Genomic DNA, 25,208 nt, shown 5'->3' on the forward strand with positions numbered 1-25,208 from the left:
GTCTCTTGGAAGACGGTGCCTCAGTTCACCAGCAATAAGGACCATATTTGCCCCTAAAAGTTTCCTTTGTGCTATGGAAAGCAGATCAGATAAAATACCTATACTGATTCAAACTTTGGCAAAAGGCAAGAGGCAAACTCCTAAAATGCTCTAAACATCCTTTAATTTTAATTCCATTAAAAAAAGCATTTTTACACAGTTAAAACACATTAAAACATTTTTATGATGGTTAAATAATAATTCATGCAATAGAGGGATATAAATATGTTCTTCAAATACAGCTTGCTATAGCTACAGCCTTATTCACAGTGAAATGCACAGTGAACTTTGCTGTATATGTATAAAGATTATGAGAGTAATTCCTATAATACTGCTGCGCTCCACTCATGGGATTACATGAAGCTGGCATTTGTTTTGCAAGCAGGAGACTCTTAGTACACAGTGCAGTTTGCAGAAGATCGCTGGGTGCACATGAAGTCACTGGTGATTTCCTTATAACCTAGAGTCCCAGCCAGACCACTTCCTACATATTGGAGGAAACGAGTCAGAAACCACAAGTTTGTTTTGGCTTGCGTCAGGTAAAACATACAGAGATGTATTTCCATAGGTACTGAAGGCTCTATATATTTGGTTGTGTCACTGCAAGGGACTAAATATTTTTAATTACCCTCAATTAAGTTGTAGAGATTGCAGTAATTGGTGCCATGGTCTAAAACAGCATACCAGGTTTCTGAGACTGACATTGCCTGTGGAAAGAGTATATGTTGCTGACAAACATCGATGCACAACACAATGAAGAAAAATGCAAATCTAATAAAATACGCACTGATATGTGGCAGTGTGTAAATCCATAAGAGACCAGTCTGAAGTTGATGTCCTCCACATGCTTGGTTGCTGGTGTCGTGTGTTTTGCTGCAATGAAGTGGACAGACGCTGACCGCAGCTATAAATGCAAAAAGAAAGAGAACTTGCAGTTTGGTACAAATTCAGTTTACAGTTCTTAACTCTATTTATCTCTGGAGTAACACACACACACACACACACACACACCGTGTACAGGCACTTTTCGCCGCCCATGCAACTTGACATAGTACTCCACTTCTTAATCTGAGTGACCAAGGCCTCGGACACTCTCCTGCAGGTCAGTCTGAAGTACCTGAAACAGACACGTGCACATTAGTATGTGATGTAGTGTACAGGATTGGATTTAGAGTCATGCTGAATTCAAATGCTGCCATCTAGTGGAACAAAAAAGAAGTCACCACTGAACGCATTTAACTTGAAATGAAATTTGATGAGACTATCATTGTTATCATATTATAACATTATTTATCATATTTTGGAGTTAATCATTATCAGGTAGAAAGTTCTGTTAGTTTCTAGTTCGTCGTTAAGAGCATTGCATAAACCAACTAAACAATAACAAAATGACAATGTCAAGTACACTTTGAAGTGAAGGAGCGCAGATAAAATATGTGAACTACTGAAGACCGTATCATGAAGTTTCAAACTCAGTCTTCTTGTCTATAACAGACACGCTTTTGTGTGGTCTAAATCACATCAAGGGACCTATTCCACCCAAGGGAGAGAGGAGAGTGTTGCACAGAGAATGTGCACAGGAGTATGGATAAAGTTTTTTTTCCATTTGAACTACCTTGAAATATATATTACCAGTTTGCAATTATCTATAATACCATTGTTCTCAGTACAGTGGTTAGGGTTCAACTGGTTAAGGTTCAACAAGTGGTTAGGGTTTTTTATTTCATTTTACACCGAGTTCTTATTACAGTTGTCAAAGAAGTGTACTTAAACCAGGCAGAGATTATTGTACACATTTCAAACAAAGAATCAAACAAAGCCAGTCTTACCATTCCACTTTGCACTGTGCATGCAGAGGGCCCGAGAAACTCTTCTCCCTTGACCCTAAAAGTATGTTAAGCAGGAGCCAAGTGAGAAGCATGATGATTCAAATTCGCTACTGTCTTAGGACTCCTGTATTGCGAGGACTCCTTAGATGGCTTACACACACACACACACACACACACACACACACACACACACACACACACACACACACACACACACACACACACACACATAGAGAGAGAGAGAGAGAGAGAGAGAGAGAGAGAGAGAGAGAGAGAGAGAGACTAAATCACAATCACAGGACGCTCATGTGAGCAACTCTAAAGGAAACTGCCTCAAATGTAATTAGACCAAGTCCTACGTTCACGTCTGTGACGGTCAATTGGGTTTGAATAAAGTTCTTATAAGATCTGACCTATAGGCCTACTGACATTTTCAAGAGAGTCCATGCACACCACAGAAGTGATAGAAACAAAATCAGTTTAATTTTCTTACGATAGGTACTTTTTTCAGTTTTTGCAATGGCGCAGATGAATTTAAAGTTCACTGCTTTGTTCTGAGCATCAATGAGGTAGGTGAGTAACTGACTCATCGTGTAATATATACACCTTTGATGGAGCCTCTGAAACCAATTGAAAGTTATTTTAGTCTATATAATATTAAAGGGTATTCTCGGGTACGATATATAAGTGATATGACAAAATACAGCGATCATTTCAAGAAAGACTTCTTCAGTAATTAGACTTCTTCAGTAAATTCTATACATAATTTAGAAGAAAGAAAAAACGTCGTAGAACATGAAAACAAAAATAAAGTGTAGCTATATCAGCACATACTGACTTGGATAGTCAGATAATAACCGGGGAGTGGTTAATGTGTGTGTATGTTGGTGTATCTGAGGCGGTACGAGCGCTCATTCGCTCCAGTATGGTGTAGCTCAGGGGTGCCCACACCTTTTCAGCTTGTGAGCTACTTATAAGATGACCTAGTCAAAATGATCTACCTACAATAAAAATGCAAAACAAATGTATTTCTTCTATATTATAATTATTATATTATTTCAGTTATTATTGTTACTATTTAATAGTATTACTATTAATAATAGTATTGCTATTTAATAGTGTATTAAACCAAGGACCCAATCAAGGTCCAGGACCCCTTATATTTTACACGACGTCTTCACTTTTTTGTTAGAAACACCTTCTCTCTCGTTACATTCATCCATCTCTGATTAGTTTTTCGGGTTTGTTGTTCCCGCTGTCAGCGCTAATCTCACGAGAACTGACACTCGGGCTACTGCAGGTTGCCATTCTCGCGAGACTAGCGACATAATTCAGTTTGGAGAGACACTTGAATGCTTAAAAACACATCACAAAGCAGCTTTACAATTGTATGGGTCCAGATCCCTAATGAGCGACAGAGATGACAGTGGTGAGGAAAAACTCCCTATGATGGTGGGGATTAGGAAGAAACCTCAGGAGGACCAAGACTCAAAAGCGAACCCATCCTCCATTGGGTGACCCGTTAGCAGAAGTCTGTATTTATAATCCAAATATAGTTCTATAGTTATAGTTCTAATTCCAGGCCAAGCAGTCACAGTCCCATCAGTGCAGGTGGTGAACCTCAGATAGGAGTTGGCATCAGCGTGTCCTCTGTGGCAATGGCACATCCAACCAAAATGAATAAGTTCATAAAATGTGTTTATTATTATTATTATTATGAAATGCCATATTATTATTTCTAATCTCTCTAGGGCACAGGTTCGTTTACTACCCTTTCTGTAACGTACTAATCAGGCAGACAAGGATCCAAGTGCGGATAATAGCCGTCTTTATTTAAACAATGATCACAGAGCTATCAAACAGGTGAGGGTGCCATCTAGTTGCAGCTCCATTGAATCCCCTGTGGTTCTTTGGCCTAAAGAGAGAGAGGAGAAAAATACAGGAGAAAATGATTATTATGAGTATTGATGTGATATGAATTTGAATTTGTTACACATCCTTGGTTGTTTTTTTATACGTGTAATGAGTGTATACGTATCCAGTAAGTGTTCTCTAATACTGTGTATTCACCCACTATGGGATATGTATATGGGTAGACAAAACTGAGTTGTCATGTGTGAGGAGTAAACTCACATCACTCTGCAGGCAAATTTTGAGGCAGACCAGTTCATCAGAACCAAACGGCAAGACTAGGCTGAGAGCAGATGCTGTTTGCACCATTTTTGTGCATCGCCCCGCACTCAGAAAGAGGAAGCCCCCTGCACAATACGAAATGACAGAAAGAAGAAACGGTTAAAAGATGGTCAGCTTGGAAGCAAGAGCCAATCCACAAAGGTGAAAAACAACTCCAGTAGCCGAGCTTCAAAATCCAACAACCCCCAAACAGCTCCAAATGTGCCATCAAGCCCATTAGACAGAAACATTTGGACTAATCATTACTCCTACAAGTAAATCTGCTTATTAAGAGGTGGATAATTCACTAAAATGCTTTAATTCACATTTTAACGCACATGTTAATTTGATTCTGATGTCCTTATAAATTATAAGTTATAATACACAATCAGATTTTAAAGCGTACTAACCTGTAAAAGTGTATCACAGATGGTCCACTGGTCCAGCTTGACTGCGCTGCTCGTATTTGTTGTAATCAAACGGGTCCGTTGGAGTGAACGGAGATGGCGCGACTCTCTATATATGGTTCTGGTTCAGAGGGACTAGGCAGGGGACGAGGTCTAGGAGGAGATCAGAGGTCGGTACACGGGGAAGGCAGTAACACGGAGAGACCGCTCGGTACGTGGCATGGCACCGATACTTCACAAGAAGAGTGAGGGGGAAGATTAAATAGTTGCGATGGGGAGGCGCGATGAGCGGCAGGTGAACCGCATCTACACGGAGATCATGTGCGGTTCCTCACACTTTCACTTCAGTGCTTGAACCATTTTCGCCATATGCTCCTCCACCATCGTCCCAGAGTTCTCTTCTCAGAGCCCTCAGGTTTTCCGTCTTTCTTCACAAACGCTCTAGCCACCATTTGCTTCAGGCGGCATGAAGCCTTATTCCTTCTCAACTCTTCTTCTAGCTCCCCCTTTATCTTTTCATTCTCCTTCATCTTTTGTCTAAGTTCTTCTACTTCCCTCAGTCGTGCCTTTTCGTTTTCCTGGTAGAAGAAGATCTCGTGCCTAAGCTTGATCTTCTCCAGCTCCTCCCTCGCTGTGTACTCGGCCAACCTTCTCATCTCCTTTATACACTCCTCCTCCATTAGCTTCCTCTCCTCTTCAACCACCCTCTTTTCATCCTCCAGTTCCTTAAGTCTGTTCTTCATTTCTTCTCTCTCTCTTGCCCATTCCTTTTCCATCTTCTTGTACTCACTGACCATCTCTCTGTTTTTTGTCATCTCTGTGTCTATTTGATCTGTGGCTTTATTAATCCTGGATATCATATTTTCAATTGTCATCTTGAACATCTCCTCCTGTTCACTCAGCGTCTGTGTGTAATCCTTTGTTTGTTCCTCACTTCTTTTCAGAATTTCACTTTCCATCTCAGTCTGTATACTGCAGTCCATCTTCTTTCTTATAACTATCCACTGTCCACTACTGTGTTAATTAGTTGTATGTTCAGCTGTGATGCTGTACAGTCTTTCCTTTTTCTCAACAAATATCACACTGGTGTCGACTGCCTTGACGTGCGGCCTTATATACGTTCGGTTATGTTGTGTTATGTCGTTACTATAGAAACGGAATTCTACTACTTACCAACGTCATGTATTGTGACGTCATTTCGATTAATCAATTCATAACATCTAAGTAAACAAAAAACATACTGTGGTTATAGAATTTTAGTACGCAACTTACTAAAAATATATGAATATATATATATATTACTTTATTCAATAATAGTTATTCCTTTTTAATAATAAGTTCATTATTATACATTTATTTTTTTTTAAGAAAAAAAATTAAAAACATGCAGAAGTACCACAATAAACCGCAGCATGAATGAATTTACATTTGAGACTGTTCGTATCTACTGCCATTTTAATTTGGGCAAATTAATTCTACTTTAAATAATACATTTAAATAAAGGAGTAATGAGATGGAATTGAATGAATTACATTAGAAAAGGAGCACCCTGGCAGCAAAGTAGATACCTGTCACGTTTTTTATTTAAAAATAAGGAAAATTTTCCGCTGGTCGCTGCGATCATTCCCTCCAGCCCAATCAAGGTCCAGGACCCCTTATATTTTACGCGACGTCTTCACTTTTTTGATAGAAACACCAGAGTTGCGTCCGAAATCGCGTACTTAAGCAGTACGTTCTAGATTTCGGTGCAGTACGTTCTTCCCAACCGTCAAAGCAGTACGTTATTTAAGTACGCGATTGGTCAGTATCAGGGGCGAGGCTAGGGTATTTTTAGTGGTGCTAGAGCACCACCGTGAAGTTGCTCAGCACCCCCTGGCTCAACACATTTTTTAAATATTATATTATGCAAAAACCTTGCTCTGCACCTGCGCAATACTTTGGTATTGTGCCTCTGTGAGCACTGGGGGCTGGGCACCCCTAAAGACCAGATCCTAAAATCGCCCCTGGTCAGTATGCATCCAACTTCGGACATACTACTTCTCTGTTACATTCATCCATCTCTGATTAGTTTTTCGGGTTTGTTGTTCCCGCTGTCAGCGTTAATCTCGCGAGAACTGACACTCGGGCTACTGCAGGTTGCCATTCTCGCGAGACTAGCGACATAGTTCAGTTTGGAGAGGCGCTTGAATGCTTTTAAGATTTATACTAGGTATGCTGACGAACCAACGTTCGATGCGAAAAATTCTGGCTCAGTAATGTGTTCCAAACTACGTTGTACTTTTGTAAAGGTGTCATATAACATCACTCCTCACCGCCTAGCAGGTGTATGTTTTTTCCTGAATACTACAGTGACTTCGTCAAGCACAACCCAGCCAATCATCAGGCACTATTTATAGTCAACTCTGAGGCGATTTCAGGTCGGGAGACCAGCGAGAAGATACTTTGTTGTTTTCAAGTCTGTTTTCTTCATCAACGCTCCGGACACCATCGAAATATATGTGGACCTAAAAATACAGCTTTTATCTCAATACTGACCAAATTTAATCGAAATCCGTGCAGGCGAAAGTATTTTACTAGACCGCGGAAAATAAGTAGTCATGATTGACATTGGTGTATCGAACGTCACGGTAGCTAGCAACTTTAGGCTAAAAGCGGCGTCTCGGTTTAACTCGTTCCCACAGTGTTTTCTTGAAATCGGTACTGATACCAGGGTTGTGTAGTTTAATCTCATTGTTTTCTGATATAACTTGTTGTTAAATGGTAATATAGTTAACATCACTTCGAATTAGATTATGATTATGATTAATTATTAATTATGATTAATTAGAATTAGATTATGTGAATTTCAGTCACACGACTTCTATTGTAATTAATGTATTATATTTTAATGTGATACATGATATTATAAATATCATAACTTTATCAATTCTCAACCAATTTTCAAAATCCAGGTATCATTTTAAAGGTATATTCCAGCTCTGTCTAGATATGTGATTCTTTTAAAGCTTGAGGCTGTTTGAAAATTTTGTCATCATACCTATATATACTATATTACAATACGGGAATTTACAGGAAAATATTAATACGGGAGGACATCGGGAAAGAGGGGTAAAATATGGTAGTAGTTTCCCAGCCAAAACGGGAGAGTTGACAGGTATGCTCTATGCCAGGGGTGCCCACAGTTTTCAGCTTGCGAGCTACTTATAAGATGACCAAGTCAGAAAGATCTACTGGGGTGGCGGCGAACGTAATTTGCTGAGCGGGGGGGTGGCGAACGTGTATTGCAGATTGGCTACCGTGAATGTCAATCAAAATACAACCGTCAGTGCAGATGTGCGATTCATCTACTACTATTTTTTTTGTGACGCGATCTACGCACATTCCTTCGCGATGGACCGACACTTCGTCGATCGCGATCGACGTAATGAGCACCCCTGGTGTAGCTGCTCCATGAATAACGGTGTAGTGATCTTGTAAGGTCATACAGCATTAGTAGTTTAGGTTTCGACTCTTCTTCAGATCCATATGTTGGATTCGTTGCAAAACGTGCTATATATTGTGACTGTTTGACCCAGAGACCAGTCACTGGTTTGACCCACACTGGGTAAGTCTGAATGATGTTACCTGCGTCTGCTTGATCCTGTCGTCTTTGGCATGATTTATCCACTGGTACATCTGTCTGGAGCACACCAAACAGGAGTCAATGGGTCTTTGTGTAGTTCACTACCATGAAGCATAACAGCGTTTATAACAGTATAGGTTCATTTATTTGATAGAAACCGGCATACTGAAAAAGCTATGCTTCTTTCCGATGAGCGTGAGACTTGGCAGTTGTATCTGTGAGTTGAGTTGCTCTCACATTCATGGGGTGAATGTCTTTGATTGAGCGACTCCCACCAGTCACGTGACTTTCATGCTTTGTTCTCGTCACCATATACCTTCAGCCTTGATATAAGAACACACCTCCGTGCAATGCTTCAGTTTCCCCTTCTCAGGTCAGTCAAATGAAAGAACATTTTGTGTAGGACTAATTTTTCACATTTGCAGGACTGTTCAGGGCTTTACTCCTCACAATGGATCAACGTCTTCAGGATCTGGGAGAGACTGCTGGGACCTCTGAAGAAAGCCTTCAGATTTGTGATATGGAAGCCCTACCTGAGCAGGAACCTACCCCACAGGCATGGACACTGGGCAGAGTCTGGGCTACAAACCAAAGGAAATAATCAGTTAAATGTTGTGTATAATGGGCAAACAGGCACATAAATGAGGCAAAACCTTCTTCTGGTGTTTAATCAGTATGGAATAGTGAATTAGGAGACATACATACTACATATAAATAGTAATGGTGTTATTTAATGCATTAAGTAATTTTACATGATCACATTATGGTTAAACAGTCTTAACCTGATCTAATATTTACTCCAAAGCCCTCGAGGAACATAATGTTACGTTATTTGTCTCTAAGTTGCAGAAAGAGGATTGCACATTCCTGCTTTCATCGAATTCCTTTAGCTTTACAAAACAAAACGGGGCAGAAAGCAGCCAGAGTCCGAGAGCACAGACCACAGTTCCAATCATCTAACATCTACGAAGCAGGAAACTGTTGCTTATCTTATGCTGATGTTAGAGTAGCATTGCTCATCTTCCAGGTAACATGTAGATGATCCCTAAATACTGTTTATGCTGTTACGTACCATATAATTTTACTGTCACACTCCATTATTGCGATTAGATTTAAGCTATTGATAATAGTGCTCTCTCTGTCTCTGTCTCTCTCTAAACCTCTGGTATTCCTTGAATTTAAAGACTAGTCCTCTTAAAGTGCATGTCCCTGTGAGAGCCCAAAGGGTCGTCTAATTCTGCCGTTCAATAGGCCGTCAAGGATAGATAGATAGATAGATAGATAGATAGATAGATAGATAGATAGATAGATAGATAGATAGATAGACAGATAGACAGACAGACAGACAGATAGATAGATAGAGCGAGCTTTATTGATCCCTTGGGACGGATCCCTTCGGGAAATTGCATAATGGGTGTGTGCGTGTGTGTGGAGATACAGGCCTCAGAAAACATTGTGGAATTTCATGATCACAGATATGACCACATAAGTAAAAGCAGAATGATTTATTGAAATGTAGTGATATTTCAGAGATATGAGTCAATTATAACTGTTTAAAAATGTATTATAACTTCTGATCCTCAGTATCAGAAGTCCATTGGCTATGATGGTGTAATTCTGTATTCTGTAATCTGTATTAAGATAAATCAAGGTGAAGACCCCTGGAATTCTTATTCACCTGTTTCTGCGACCCCTTAGATTCAGTGTAATAGCATTGGCCACTTCAGCAAATATAACAGAATAAAGATCCATGAGATTTAGACTACCCCTCCCCCATCTCTCTGTCTTTCTCAGGAGCCTGAAGAAGAGATGTCCTTCTGGCAGAACCAGAGCGTGTTTGCTTTGGAGGAGTTTGAGTTCCCCGATGGTGTAGGTGTCCAGAAGATGCCCCTTTTCCCCGAGTGGCGTCTCCCTCTGAAGCTCACAGCTCTTCTCATGGCCCTGGCCTTCATCTACACATTCCTCCGGGACGTGCTGCAGCCCTTTGTGTCTCGGGGAAAAAACGACTTCTACAAGGTCCCCGTCCTGGCACTCAATAAGGCGCTGCCATGGGCCGCCATCACGCTGCTCAGCCTGGTCTACCTGCCAGGTGTGCTGGCCGCCCTGCTGCACCTGCACACAGGTGAGTGAGGCACGCAGCAGGAGGTGAGGTCAATTATCATATTAGTGATGCACTTCGATTTACACACGCAATCACAATTACAATTACAAAACAGATGAACGTGAGTGTTGTGAATCGCAACTGGCAATTGCCTATTGGGGAGAGAGCAAGAGAGAGAGGGAGGATGTTTATTATTTTCTAGGAGCAACACGGCACAGTCTGTCCTTTCTGAGGACAGTCCTTTCTGAGGACAGGCGCCTAGCCTACAGAGAAACAAACAAAGATGGAAAAACCGACTGCAGTGTGTTTATAGAGCTACCACCCACCGCAAGGCCACAGGCCCCTCACCTCTGACGTCTGGAGGCAGTGCTTCTCACTGCTTAGAGACACCTGTAAATGGTTTGGAAGTCCACTTTTGTTTACTATTACTCTTCAAATTCTAGTCTTTTTTATTTTATGGTTGTTTGTTTTTATCAGTATTTATCCGTAGTACAGTTGTGAAATGTGTTTGGTTGTATGTTATTATTTAATTTTGTAATATTGAACCCTGTGGTGTGTGACAGAAATGATTGATTATTGATTAATTATCATTGATTAGATTATGTTTAGTTATTATAAGAGATCATTATGAACTTTATGATTTTGGACTTGTCCACTCTGACTAAGCAGAAGGACTACAATAATGAAGTAGTGTGATTCAGTGTAACCATGTTTAGTTCATATTATGCATGTGTGCTATACGGGACCCAGGTCGGGGGGTCAGGTGCTAAGACCATTTGTCTCGTACAGGTCAGCTATGTGCGCTTTTAGCTTTTCTGCCTTACATTTTCATTCATAAGGCAGTTCATAAATCAGAACCACTGCAGTAGAAGAGCTTCTGCCATGCACATAGGAAACACTGATTAGAATTCAGCTCTTCGTGGATTATGCATTTTCATGCTCTGAACCACATACTGTCTGGAGTGTTTGATCCTGTGTTGGTTCAGTAAAATTCAAAAAGGCCGGTGGTGTCATTGCTCTATCAGGCACCAAACATGGACCGTTCCCTGTGTGGCTGGACACCTGGATGAACATAGACCGTTCCCTGTGTGGCTGGACACCTGGATGAACATAGACCGTTCCCTGTGTGGCTGGACACCTGGATGAACGTGCGGAAACAGCTAGGTCTCCTGGCCTTCCTGCTGGCCTGCCTGCATGCCATTTACAGTCTGAGCTACCCAGCGAGACGCTCGTACAGGTACAAGCTCCTCAACTGGGCCTTCGAGCAGGTGAGTAAGGAGGCAATGGGAGAGAACCTGAGAGGAGCGTAGAGAAACATCTCAGGGAAATATGCTTCATACTTGTTGGATAGCCTGTTCATACAGAGCCATGACATTTAGATGAATACTTCTTTGATGGAAAGTCTTATGTTCTCAGCATTCATATTCATAGGTCCATTTCGTAGCCTTATGATCTACAAGGGTTCTTTGTGCTTTTTTTTTACTGAAATCTGATTGGCTAATCTGGATTGGCTAATCTGATTGCTTGTCCTTAATGAATGTTTGTGTAAACATCTTCACATCGAAGTTCTAGTCAGGTCAGCAGTTGTTTTCTGAAATATGAACAAACTTGCTGGAATTTAACCCTCTAAAATTAAGTGGGAGGTCAGAGAGGTTTTTCCATTAAATGATAACCCACCGCCCTTCTCGTATGCCATGTAATCCCTATACTGATACATTTTGTTCAGCATAATAACAGCCCTCACACTGTGCGTGTGGCAGGTGAAACAGAAGAAAGAGAACTCGTGGGTGGAGGATGACGTCTGGAGGATGGAGATGTACATATCTCTGGGGATCGTAGCACTGGGTATCCTGGCCTTGATGGCCATCTCCTCGCTTCCGTCTGCTAGTGACTTGCTTAACTGGAGAGAGTTCCAGTGTGTCCAAGTACGTCTGAGAACCAACGTGTCCAGATGAAATGAGTGGGCATGGAGTTTTAAAATGTAGGATAAACTTTGTCCTGAACAGCCAGCCTGTCTGCTGGAATACGCCAACCGTGTGACAGTCAATGTCCACTCCAGTCAGTGCTTATTATGCATTCCACAATAGTGCAGGATAGTGCACAAGTGTTTCTCTGCATGGCGTTTCTTCTTGTGTGTTCAGTAATTGACGTAGGATACCTGCATGTTTCTGGCTTTGCAGAGAACTCTGGGATACACGGCTCTGCTCCTGTGCACAGCTCACGCTCTGGTATACGGTTGGAAGAAGTGGGCGGAGGTGAAGCAGTATGTGTGGTTCACGCCCCCGTCATTCATACTGGCGTCCTTCCCACCCGCCCTGGTCCTGCTGCTCAAGACACTGCTGGTCATGCCCTGCTTCAGCAAGACACTGGGACGCATTCAGGACGGCTGGGAAAGAACAGGACAAAGGGCACCATCACAAAAGCACTGTGTCTGACTCACTCATGTTGGTCTAAATATGTGAATATGGTAAATGTTATAGTCTTGGTTGTGCTTTGCAGTATGCATTTTTATACTATTGTATAACATACAATATTATAATACATTAAATATTATGCTGAAACTTATATGTATTCATCTTTAATAGTCTTTTAATATTTTACAGTATTAGATAATAAGCAGATTGTTTATAAATTATGTATGATTTTGCTTTGTTAGTATTTACTTTTAATGACTTTTTAACATCAGCATTAAAAAGACTGACAGCTATAGTTTAAATAATAATGGCTACCTGATTCAGATACCAAGGATTTCAGCAGGAAAAAGTAGTCTGCCTTCCTTTATATATGGCCATGAAGGCATAAACTGTTTATTGCGGCGTGTTTTTGTTTTAAATCCCCTGAATCCACTCGATATTGTCAGGGGTAAATCTACCCTTTCTTTTCAAATGAAAACTATTGTTGTTAAATCACCGTGAGGAGTATCGGGCAACAGAAGCTTCCCCAGATGCTGTTAGACGATACCTGCGTCCCCGTAGCGCACCGACACCCGGTACCGACCTGCTCCGCCTGTGTTCCGCGTGTGACCGGACCGATCACGGCACATCCAGCGGTCAGACGGACGGGACCAGGAGCCCAGCTTGGGAGGACATCTCCGGTCATTTCCATGTTATCACACCGGATCCTATGACAGGTACCGTTCGCGTTAACCTTGAGATTTGTTCGTCACCGACCGAATCCCGGGTACCGCTGCAGACCCATCACGCCAGGACGTGTGTTCATGGCGCACGTTTTCCTACACAAAGTAGATTATTTCCCCTCTTGTTTATTATGCTTTTCATTAATCGAGTGCTTTCTCCTAGATCGCCGATGTGTAATATTTCAGAATATAATCGAAGTGGCGGTATTTACAGTGAAACGTGAATGTTCTGAGCCCTCCGATTATAAATGATAACGTTCAGCTATATGGAGGTTACGATCCGTTAACGCACAACGCGTGTCAGTGCGGCATAATGATAATATTAATAATAATAATAACAATGAATGAATTAAATGTACAGTAGTCGACTGTAGATGATGCCGTGTACAGTGCCGCAATCGAAGAGTCTCAAAACGTCTCAGATTGGTTGTGTAACAGGTCGTCAGACAGTTCAGGTTAAAATTATGTATTGCCCATTACTGAAGTTGCTATATAAAACAGCTTGATTGATTATAGGCTACTAGATACAGTTGTTGTCTTGTACTATGATCATAATAACCAATATCTGTTAAATATGTTATGATATTTTACTTCTAATGAGTAGAATAGAATTTATTTAAGCCTTAAAATATCATTTCAGTTCCTAGGAATCCAGATCCGGAGCTCCTTGCCTCAAAATGGACTCCATTTCCTTGATGGGCAGTAGCCCTGTCCGGCCCAAGGCCTCGTATCTGCCCAACGGACTGAAGAACGGACCCAGGGAGGGCGTTGGCAAGCCCACCGTGGCCATCGTTGGCTCGGGAGACTTCTCCAAGTGCCTGGCAATCCGCCTGCTTCGCACCGGCTTCCACGTGGTGGTGGGCAGCCGCCAACCCAAGCGGGCGGCCGACGTCTTTCCACACGTGGTGGACGTGACTCATCACGAGGACGCTGTGAGCAAGGCCTCCGTGATCTTCCTCGCCATCCGCAGGGAGCACTATCCTTCTCTCTGGGACATTAAGCACCTGTTGGCAGGCAAGATCCTGGTGGACGTCAGCAACAACCGGCGGCTGAACCAGTATCCGGAGTCAAACGCAGAGTACCTGGCTTCCCTCTTCCCAGAGTCCACTGTAGTCAAAGGGTTTAACGTCATCTCGGCCTGGGCCATGCAGTCTGGCCCCAAAGATGCCAGTCGACAGGTAAGTCGTGGGATCCAGTCAGTGACGTATCAATTAAACCCACACTGAACATGATACAAATCTATATGTGGCAAATATTAAGTGTTGACTATCAGGTGGTGTTCGGTGATGGGTAGAGCAGTTTTGGCACGGCGTTGTAGCAGACACACCAGACGTGCTGACAGTGATATGATCAGCCTCCTGACAGCACAGTTCAGAATGTTAGCACTAGGCTTTACACCAACTCCTGCTTCTTTGTTATGGTACTCAGCACCTACCCAATACGTGGTTTTGTTTAATTGTTCGTTTCAATATTCTATTACGTAGGATGAACGACATGGATTACAAAGTAGATGTTTGCTTGCTAGCCCATCCTACGGCAGGCTGATGTCAGCAGTGTGGGCTGAAGGTTGTGGAGCTAACACTGTCTGCTCGTATTACTGCAGTTCCACTCAGATCTTTTTTAGGTGAAGAGACAGCTTTGCAGACTGCAGTCAAATTCCAGCCTCTGCTTTGGCTCTAATCTACCGTTGCATTAAGGCTTAATGCTCTATGTGCATTCGGAGACAGTAAATTTGCAGGATATAAAAAAGATTTTTTAAGAGGACACATTACATATATTTGGCTATTACCAGCTACTGCCTCAGTGTGTTCTTCCCTAGATCTCTTTCGTAAAATGCCTAAACCGTAGCAGTTTAACTTCATAGCGTGAGGATCCCCTGACAGCTGTTAGTCTCCCACAGCTGCTTCGTGCTTGTGAGCTGAAAGGCATTCATGGCTTTTTCGTCTGCTGCATATTGAAACTGAAAGGCACTAAACTAAATGCTTGCGTCTGACGGCCGTCCTGGTCCCCTGCTGCAGGTGTACATCTGCAGCAACTCGGTGGAGGCACGCGGGCAAGTCATGGAGCTGGCCCGGGAGCTGGGCTTCGTGCCCGTGGACATGGGCGCGCTCTCCTCGGCCAAGGAGGTGGAGAACATGCCTCTGCACATCTTCTCCGACTGGAAGGGCCCGGTCCTGACCTCCGTGGCTCTCGCCATCTTCTTCTTTGCCTACTCCTTCGTGCGGGACATCATCCACCCGTACGTGAAGAGCGGGCAGAGCCTTTTTTACAAGATTCCTCTGGAGATGGTGAACAGGACGCTGCCCGTGGTGGCCATAACCCTGCTGGCGCTGGTCTACCTGGCCGGGCAGCTGGCCGCGGCCCACCAGCTCTTCTATGGGAGCAAGTACAAGCGTTTCCCCCACTGGCTGGAGGGCTGGCTGCAGAGCAGGAAGCAGTTGGGTCTTCTCAGCTTCTTCTACGCCTGCGTGCATGTGCTCTACAGCCTCTGCCTGCCCATGAGGAGGTCCGAGAGGTACCTGCTACTCAACATGGCCTACCAGCAGGTGTGTGTGTGTGTATGTGTGTGTGTACTTTGTATATGTGGTCAAAAATGCAGATCCATGTTTTTCATTGTGGCTCAACACTTAATTAGACCACTAATAAATGCATGTGAACACATAAAGGTCAAAATGATTAGTCCCCTTTAATGAAACTGAATAAAGCATCAAGATTTTCTGTGGAAATTACCATTATAAAAGTTTATAGTATGAGGATTACTTTCAAAAAACCAAAGAGATCTTTGCCCATCACTCCATGGCAAATTATTTCTACTCATCCAGATTACATAGCTTTCAATCAGGGTTCATCACAGATCATCTCAGGTGTAAACTTTGAGCTCCTGACATACAATCTCAGTAGGATTGAAGCTTTTTGAGTGCACCACTCCAGGACATTGCTTTTGATTTCATAAAGTTGTGCAACAATTTGGATGCGTGCTAGAAGATCCATTGGACACAAAACCAACAAAGTGGGAGTAAAATGTTTCACATTATCTTTCAAAATGTCAGGTTAATCTTTGTTTTACATGCCCCCATGCAAGGTTTACCAAAGCAGCAAAACCTCCCTGCAGCGTTATGGTCCCACCACCATATGACTGGGAGTGAGTCAAAGTGATAGAGGGGAAAAGAACCCATGTTGCCATGTAGATAAACCAGAGCCTTGACCACAAAACTGAGAGACTGGAAAACAAACAGCTTGGGAAAAAAGGAACAAAAGGGAACCTGAGGAAGTGTAAAAGGACAAAAGAAGGGGGGGGGGGGTCCACAAAAGGTTTTGGCAAGAAGAAAAGAACAAAGGACACCAGGGGCAGGACTGGCTCTCTCAACCACCAGTGAAGCAGAAACAACACTTCACAATAAAAGTTGCCAAAAAGGGGGGAAAACTCATTTTAGTTTAAAAGGAATAATAAAAAAAAATAAAGGAGGGAAGAGGAACAACCCCAGGCAAGAGAGAAGGACTTGAGAAGAAGAAAAAAAAGAATCAGAAGCTCAAGAGAAAGTCTCAAACCCTCTACCAATAATTACCAGCTGATCCGTATGCCAGAACACCGACCAACGATTCAGCAACAAGTGTGATTGCCGATTTGCCTCCGACCACAGTTTCTGTCGCCGATCAGTCGGCGACTGAAAAACCAGCCTAAAATCGTGTAGTGTGAACCGGGCATTATAAGGGCTATGAGCAAGTGTATCTCATCTAGCCTGATTAGCCCGTCAGCACCCTCTGGTGGCCGGCTGTGGTATAGTGCTGGAACCAACCTTTACAATTTATGTAAGGAAACATCTTAACTGCAAAACACATTTTAACTAATATTTTTTACCTTACAACTGCAGTGTTTTTTAATTTACTTTCCTTAATACAAAGGAGCAAACGTATATCCAGAAGACCAAACTCCACCAGTATGAGGGTGCTCATAATGTTTAGTGCAGTGTATTTTCACACTCGTCAGCGTGCAATGCTCAAGCTGACGTGAATGTCAGAGCTAATGGTCACCATGAGCACTGAAGCCTCATGTAGTTTCTTAGTCACTGTGCTATCAGGTGTTAGCTGTCTTCACTTAGTCACTGTGCTATCAGGTGTTAGCTGTCTTCACTGTGGTAGCTCTTCCTTTCATTTACCATGACGACTGGCAGAAACTGCCACACTAAATCAGTGGTTAGTGGTTAGATCATTGGTTGCATCCCCATCTTCTGTCAGAGAAATCAAACTTATAAAAAAAAATTCTTCTTCAATTGAAGCTTTATTAATTAGATTTTTTTTAGGTTAATAGGTTAATTTGAAAGCCAAAATAAATGTCTGTATCTGTTCTCCTGAGGAGCGGACCAAAAAAAAAAACTGTCAGAGTGAAATTTCTCTCGTGCTCATTCTCTTGTGTTTTGCCCAGGTTCATGCTAACGTAGAAAACTCGTGGAATGAAGAGGAGGTGTGGAGAGTGGAGATGTACGTCTCTTTTGGTATCATGAGTCTGGGTCTTCTCTCTCTCTTGGCTGTCACCTCCATTCCATCAGTAAACAGCGCCCTCAACTGGCGGGAGTTCAGCTTTATTCAGGTTAGAGACCATATACCATGGCTGTGGGTGAAATTATATACTGCATGCATTTCTCCCAAAAGTGACATATTTTCAGGTTTCTCAAATTATTTTTCTTGTGTTTAATTGACTTAAACGTGGTACTTCAGTCTTGGTGTTAAACGTATGCCATCTTATGTGTTCTGCATTGTATTCTCTGTTCAGTTCTCCTAAAAATGAATACCCTGAATTACGGTCACATTTGGAAAATGGCATGATAAATCTGTCCATCACACACTTACCATTGGCCATTTTCAATAATCATGTCAGGATAGTCATTTGTCAGTTTGGATAGATCTGACACTGTTTGGATAGATCTGACACTGTTTGGGTGGATTTGACACTGTTTGGGTGGATTTAACCTTGTTTGGGTGGATTTGACCTTGTTTGGGTGGATTTGACACTGTTTGGGTGGATTTGACCTTGTTTGGGTGGATTTAACCTTGTTTGGGTGGATTTGACCTTGTTTGGGTGGATTTGACCCTAATGCTCTTCTTTCCACTTCCGTAGTCCACGCTGGGCTACATCGCTCTGCTCATAGCCACGCTGCACGTGCTGCTGTTCGGCTGGAAGCGGGCGTTTGAAGAGGACGCCTATCGCTTCTTCCTGCCGCCCAGCTTCGTGGTGGCCCTGGTCCTGCCCATCACCGTGGTGATGGGGAAGAGCGTCCTGCTCCTGCCCTGTGTGTCCCGCAGGCTGAAGAGGATCCGCGGGGGCGGGGCCCGCATCCAGCGCCGCGGTGACCGCGAGGGGCTGGCCAATCACGTGTCCCCAGAGAGGGTCACCATCATGTGACCGCACCCACATTCCCCATGGCTCAGCGATGTCACAGAGCAAGCCCCGCCCCCTGCTACATGACCCACCCAGAGAAACCACTGTGTAAAGGCCACCGTGGGGGGTTGTTCCTAAAGTTCTGTCATATTGGGACTCGCCAGCATTTAGTGACCCTCATATAATTACCAGTGAACATCTCTGTTCACACTATGTTCCTATTGAAGTGGTTAATTATGAGTGTTGCTTTAGGACACAAACATGTCTGTGAGTATAGGCAATGGGAACCGAATTTGTCTGTAATATTCTAGCTAAAAACATTACAAACATAGTGTACAAACATAGTCTTTACAAAGACTAAAGCAACTATCTTTAAAGATCGTAACCGCAGACACTCAAATGTTAAGTCGTTATAACTTATCACAACAGCAATCAAGAGAACTGTAAAAGTATTCAGTATAATTCAGTGTTCCTCACTATAAAGTCATACATGTCACTGTAGGTTGATATTTGACTCATTTGGCAGGTATGTGAAATGTATTTGTCTTTTTGTTCTGACTTTTGTTATCTTCTGCACAAATGTCCACAAAGCATTATCACCAGACAAGCCTCAACACTTGCACAGAGGGTCATCACATTGCACTGAACTGATAAAAAGTTTTTATGTTTCACCAGTTTTTGTGTGAGTAAATCCATGTTGCTGGGTGTCCCTAACATGATGTGTGCCCAACCTCTCCCAAACATGTCCATAAAAGAAGAAATCTGTCCCAACTTTTGATATGATGTGTTGTAATGGACATAAAACAGATCCATAGTGCAGTGATTTCTCACATGCATGTATGACAAATCATAACCAAACCATAAATATAACCATCTGTTTTAATGATCATTCGTGCCACTGACTCTAATACCAGTGGTACAGTGTGAAATCGCAGCCCTCAGTTAACAAGCTAACTTAGGACATATGGAAACACTAATGTATTCTGATCCACTAATCTGATTCATTAGGAATCGGGCTAAGGGGTCCAGTTGGTAGCCTATGAATACACAACATAACGTACAGTGCCATCTTATGTCATTAAGGTGACTTTTTGTGTTAATGTTATGAAATTGTGCCAAAGCTCAAAATATAACATAAAAAATTAATTAAAAATAAACATCATACCGTTTTCACATTTTAAGTAAATGTTAAATGTAGAACTGTTTCTATGAGCAATAAACAAGTTGATAGTCATCCATCCCTTACTGACAAGGTTGTTACTAAAGGTGTCCAGCAGATGGCGCCTTAGATTATCATCAAATGGCCTTCCGCTTCATCAGTGCGTATTTGAGGCCTTTCCCAAGCAAGAGATGTAATAGTAGGTTTTAGGAATTGTTTCAGTAATCCAGATGTGTGAGCAGCTTTCAGAACAGTTAATTCAGAACCATGTTACAAATGTAAATGTGTTTACTTTTACTGTTTACTTCTGTGAAGAACATTCAACAGTTAAACATGTGGCAACACGACTACAATTTTCATATAATTTACACATTTGTGAAATAGCTTTATATAAATGATAGGAATCAGATAATTGAAGCAATATTTATTTCATACGTTTTCATTTGTAATTTGTCTTGTAATTTGCCTCAGTGGCCAGATGTTTTATTAAACTAAGCAAAGAATGAAATGTGAGCATTCCCCACAGACAGGACAATTTCAGCTAATATATTTTTATGCACTTGAACTTAAATGCTCCAAAATTCCAGTGTAATAGACGTGGCAATTACAAGCAGCAGATGGCTTTTAGGGAGTTATAGGGCTAGCACTTCCCTTAGTTTTATGATGAGATCAAGGTCACAGCCATAAACTCTCCCGCTGGCCTGTGTGGAGGGGTGTCTGGGTTGGGGCTGTCGAATGTAAGACATCAGATTCATCACGTAGATGTTATGAATAGATTGGACCGCCAGCCATTCTCTGCAAGTGCCACTTCTCCACCCCAACACTTGCCTCTTAATTGGTCTACAAATCACAGTGACTCTGGGCCCGAAAGCTCTGCACCAAGCACAGATGGGTCTGGTCACCATGGCTACAAATTTTCCTCCTGCCACAGCTGAAAGATGGAGAGAGATTAGTCTTAATTAATGTTAACGATCAACAAACAAGGAGAAATAGTTTTCCTGTTATCCTCTGCCTAGTGTTTTTTACACTAGACCATAATGACTGTGCAACTACACCCAAGCCTGCTTAACTCTGGTTCCGTTCAACGCAGTGGTCCCAGTGAATCAGGCCCATAAAACCAGACAGACAAGATGGAGCTGGTATAGCAGCATGGTGCCGTTTAGACCCGTAAACACGACTCTCACGCTGCGCTTTGCTTTCACACAGATTTTCCAGGTTGCGCTCTTTCTGGTGTCCATTAGATGACACATTCAAGTTGCGTTTGCGTTTGCCACGTTATTACTTTGTACAGCCTACAAAAGGACTTCTCCCAGGAGGCCTTAGTGTGAACCCTGTGTGATTCTGATGAATATGATATGTGAATGTGAAATGTAGGTCAGTGTTTCTTCCTCCGTACGCCATCTGTTCAAAGGTATGCCTACAGCTCAAATGTGAAGGTTTTTGCCTTGATATTTGCAGAGAGCGTTTTCTTCAAAAGCTGTGGGTGGTCAGATGCTATTCTGGACAATACTTCTCTCTTTTTGTAGAGCACTGGGTTTTCCTCTCCTTTCACCCACTGTGTTTGTGTGTGTGTGTGTGTGTGTGTGTGTGTGTGTGTGTGTGTGTGTGTGTGTGTGTGTGTGTGTGTGTGTGTGTGTGTGTGTGAGAGAGAGAGAGAGGGAAAGAAAAAGCGTGACCTAGACACATATTTTGTTGTGTCCAAGTATAATAATTTGAAATTACAGTCTTGTGTTTTCATATAGATAAAATCTATTTCATATACTTGGAAATGATGCTTCCTATGTGCAGGCACATGAACTACTGCCTTACGTCCTCATGTCCTCCTGTCCTCATCTCCTCCTGTCTTCCTGTCCTGTCCTCACGTCCTGTCCTCACGTCCTCCTGTCCTGTCCTCACGTCCTCCTGTCCTCTCCTGTCCTCTCCTGTCCTCACGTCCTCATGTCCTCCTGTCCTGTCCTTCTCTCCTCTTGTCCTCACGTCCTCCTCTCCTCCTGTCCTTTCTTGTCCTTCTGTCCTCTCCTTCTGTCCTCACGTCCTCCTGTCCTGTCCTCCTGTCCTCACGTCCTCCTGTCCTGTCCTTCTGTCCTCCTCTCCTCCTGTCCTCACGTCCTCCTGTCCTGTCCTTCTGTCCTCCTGTCCTCACGTCCTCCTGTCCTGTCCTTCTGTCCTCCTCTCCTCCTGTCCTCACGTCCTCCTGTCCTGTCCTTCTGTCCTCCTGTCCTGTCCTGTCCTCCTGTCCATGGCGTTCTCACTACATTCATTAAGATGCAGGAATGGGCACTGCCTGCTACCTCAGTGTCAGGTTGCTGAAGGTGTGAACATGTTCATATCTTAATACAGCCAGGCAGGGAGCTGATGGAGAGACCCCCCCCCCCCACCCCCTTTGAGTAATTAAGATCCACCCTGCTCACAGTCAACTGGAGTTCATTTTCTTGTTATTCCTAAAGAGTTGAGATGCATCAGACAATCTCTCTCTTGTTCTATCCCTGTCTGTCTCTTTCTTGTGGCGTGAGTGTTGTGCCATTCTGAACCATCCTGACATTTCCTCTCCCTGCAAATAGATAGATAGATAGATAGATAGATAGATAGATAGATAGATAGATAGATAGATAGATAGATAGATAGATAGATAGATAGATAGATAGATAGATAGATAGATAGATTTATTATTTATTTGGGGTGTTTTGTAGCTGCTAAGTGCTGTGATTGTGATTTAAATACAGTGGTACCTTGAGTTACGAACATCGCTTCGAACAAAATGTCTGCTCGAGTTACGAAGCGCCGAGTTGCCGGTAGTTGACGCATCGCTCTCACTCCCACGGTGACCTCTCGTGCGTTAATCACGTTCTTCTCACGTGATAGCGCGTGAGATTTATGCAAATTTATGTAATTTTGTGTAAAGAAAGTGCAATTGTTTTGTTTACTGTAAAGTATATAGCAGGCAGAGGTGTATAATCCAGATTCAGAAAGTAAAAGTCCTCACAAGGATTTTGCTCAGGCTTCCTGGATTGTGTTGATTCCACTAATTTTACATGGATTGCACTAATTAGAAAATCTAGCAAGCTTGAGCAAAAGTTTGAGTGAGGACTTTTACTTTCTGAACCTGGATTATACACCTCTGATAGCAGGTGCTGTATCTAAGCTTCGTTCCGTGCCAGTCTGTGGTCTACTAGTACAGTACGTATCTCTCTCTCTCTCTCTCTCTCTCTCTCTCTCTCTGTCTCCTCAGCCACCACCAACGTAAGATTACACCGTATTTTTTACATTTTTCTTACTGTATTTTGTACATTTTCTTTTTATTTGTTTATTTTGTTGTGTAATTTAAAGTTTTACATGTGGGTTTCTTAATTAAAAACATGTACATTTGAGCCCAGTTAGTGTTCGATATAAGCTTTCAGGTTGTCTGCTTTGCCGGACTCTCACCCCCTCTGCTCAGTTCTGATGGCCCCTCCCAGCGTAATGACTGGTGGTGTAACGACTGGCTGGTATTCCAACATCACCATGTTCCAATGCTTCTAACAGCTTCTGTCCTCTTTGACCAGGACTCAGTCCTCCATGTCAGGCGAAGGATGTTCCAGCACTGGGCATTCTGACACAAAACACTGCACTTATGTGGCCATCCACCTTGCCCTAGATGACATTAAAAGAAAATTGCTCCGCTAACATTTGTGCAGATCCATCTTCATCACGAAAGCCATCCGGAAGCTGGCATCCGAGCTCTGAGCCCTTGCCAATAAAACCAATCAGAGCATAGCCAGGCCCAGGAGCAGGGAGAGAGAGAGAGAGAGGTGGAGAACACAGGGCGTGAAGAAGAGGAGAGAGGGAGGAGGCTTGGAGAGATGGAGAGACAGCTGCTCGGGCCATACTGCTCGCTGAAGGCCGGCGTTCTGAGCAGGTCTCTAAGAGCACATGCACAACCCGCTTCCAGCACCGCAGGACAGACACGGAGGCACTTCATTACAGCACATCTCTCTTTCATATCTGCCGACTCGGCGTGAAGACGTCTTCATCGCTGAGCTGGTCTCTCGAAGCGTGAGGTCCAGGGAAGAGAGAGGAGAAGCAGCTCTGCTGATGCCTGACCTACACTCCACCAGCCGGCTCCTCTAATTAAGATCAGATTAAGATAATTCTGCCCTTCACGCAGACTGGTCACAACGTGCTGCACACACACCTCCTCCACACCACCAGCCCGGTGAGCCCGTGTCCCCTTTGAGTGCAGCTCTTCTCCAGCCGACACGTGTGCAGGTGTGCAGGCTGATACCCAGTAATGAGGGAAGGGAAGCTCGGCTTGGGCTAGAGGTGAGACCTCTGTTTGGGGTGGAGGTGAGACCTCTGTTTGGGCTAGAGGTGAGACCTCTGTTTGGGGTGGAGGTGAGACCTCTGTTTGGGCTAGAGGTGAGACCTCTGTTTGGGGTGGAGGTGAGACCTCTGTTTGGGGTGGAGGTGAGACCTCTGTTTGGGGTGGAGATGAGACCTCTGTTTGGGGTGGAGGTGAGACCTCTGTTTGGGGTGGAGGTGAGACCTCTGTTTGGGGTGGAGGTGAGACCTCTGTTTGGGGTGGAGATGAGACCTCTGTTTGGGGTGGAGATGAGACCTCTGTTTGGGGTGGAGGTAAGACATCTGTTTGGAGTGGAGGTGAGACCTCTGTTTGGGGTGGAGGTGAGACCTCTTTTGGAGTGGAGGTGAGACCTCTGGTTGGGGGGGAGGTGAGACCTCTTTTGGAGTGGAGGTGGGACCTCTGTTTGGGGTGGAGGTGAGACCTCTTTTGGAGTGGAGGTGAGACCTCTGTTTGGGGTGGAGGTGAGACCTCTGTTTGGGGTGGAGGTAAGACATCTGTTTGGAGTGGAGGTGAGACCTCTGTTTGGGGTGGAGGTGAGACCTCTTTTGGAGTGGAGGTGAGACCTCTGTTTGGGGTGGAGGTGAGACCTCTTTTGGAGTGGAGGTGAGACCTCTGTTTGGGGGGGAGGTGAGACCTCTTTTGGAGTGGAGGTGAGACCTCTGTTTGGGGTGGAGGTGAGACCTCTTTTGGAGTGGAGGTGAGACCTCTGTTTGGGGTGGAGGTGAGACCTCTGTTTGGGGTGGAGGTGAGACCTCTGTTTGGGGTGGAGGTGAGACCTCTCTTGGGGTGGAGGTGAGACCTCTTTTGGGGTGAAGGTAAGACGTCTGTTTGGGGTAGAGATGAGACCTCTGTTTAGGGTGGAGGTGAGACCTCTGTTTGGGGTGGAGATGAGACCTCTGGGGTGGAGATGAGACCTCTGTTTGGGGTGGAGGTAAGACATCTGTTTGGGGTGGAGGTGAGACCTCTCTTGGGGTGGAGGTGAGACCTCTTTTGGGGTGAAGGTAAGACGTCTGTTTGGGGTGGAGAT

General features: G+C 43.5%; 3 protein-coding genes and 2 long non-coding RNA genes across 5 annotated transcripts; 2 read left to right on the top strand and 3 right to left on the bottom strand.

Annotated features, from left to right (window-relative positions):
* Positions 1-260: 260 nt before the first annotated feature.
* LOC143473243 (uncharacterized) lies at positions 261-3,387 on the bottom strand. Its single transcript, XM_076970137.1, has 6 exons — positions 3,253-3,387; positions 1,869-2,018; positions 1,051-1,156; positions 827-943; positions 668-746; positions 261-523 (listed from the first exon to the last, which is right to left on the bottom strand). The coding sequence occupies exons 2-6, from the start codon at positions 1,958-1,960 to the stop codon at positions 432-434; spliced, it is 486 nt and encodes a 161-aa protein (XP_076826252.1). The 5' UTR covers positions 1,961-2,018; positions 3,253-3,387; the 3' UTR covers positions 261-431.
* Positions 3,388-3,682: 295 nt separating this feature from the next.
* LOC143473923 (uncharacterized) lies at positions 3,683-5,502 on the bottom strand. The gene is made up of 3 exons (XR_013120647.1): positions 4,451-5,502; positions 4,002-4,126; positions 3,683-3,783 (listed from the first exon to the last, which is right to left on the bottom strand). It is a non-coding gene; the product is annotated as an uncharacterized LOC143473923 (long non-coding RNA).
* A 1,065-nt stretch (positions 5,503-6,567) lies between these two features.
* LOC143474412 (STEAP1 protein-like) lies at positions 6,568-12,682 on the top strand. The gene is given in 6 exon segments (XM_076971885.1): positions 6,568-6,864; positions 8,495-8,625; positions 9,864-10,204; positions 11,285-11,438; positions 11,931-12,095; positions 12,351-12,682. Coding segments are annotated over 6 exon segments (1,137 nt in total). The 5' UTR covers positions 6,568-6,773; the 3' UTR covers positions 12,606-12,682.
* On the bottom strand, positions 9,546-13,540 carry LOC143474413 (uncharacterized). The gene is made up of 3 exons (XR_013120755.1): positions 13,168-13,540; positions 11,309-12,556; positions 9,546-11,232 (listed from the first exon to the last, which is right to left on the bottom strand). It is a non-coding gene; the product is annotated as an uncharacterized LOC143474413 (long non-coding RNA).
* On the top strand, positions 12,922-20,147 carry LOC143474410 (metalloreductase STEAP2-like). The gene is made up of 5 exons (XM_076971884.1): positions 12,922-13,300; positions 13,947-14,484; positions 15,325-15,852; positions 17,730-17,894; positions 18,423-20,147. Exons 2-5 carry the CDS (start codon positions 13,984-13,986, stop codon positions 18,705-18,707), a joined length of 1,479 nt encoding a protein of 492 aa, XP_076827999.1. The 5' UTR covers positions 12,922-13,300; positions 13,947-13,983; the 3' UTR covers positions 18,708-20,147.
* The last annotated feature ends 5,061 nt before the right edge of the window (positions 20,148-25,208 follow it).

This window comes from Brachyhypopomus gauderio, chromosome 13 (genome assembly GCF_052324685.1).
Source record: "Brachyhypopomus gauderio isolate BG-103 chromosome 13, BGAUD_0.2, whole genome shotgun sequence".
In the NCBI taxonomy this organism is placed as follows: domain Eukaryota; kingdom Metazoa; phylum Chordata; class Actinopteri; order Gymnotiformes; family Hypopomidae; genus Brachyhypopomus; species Brachyhypopomus gauderio.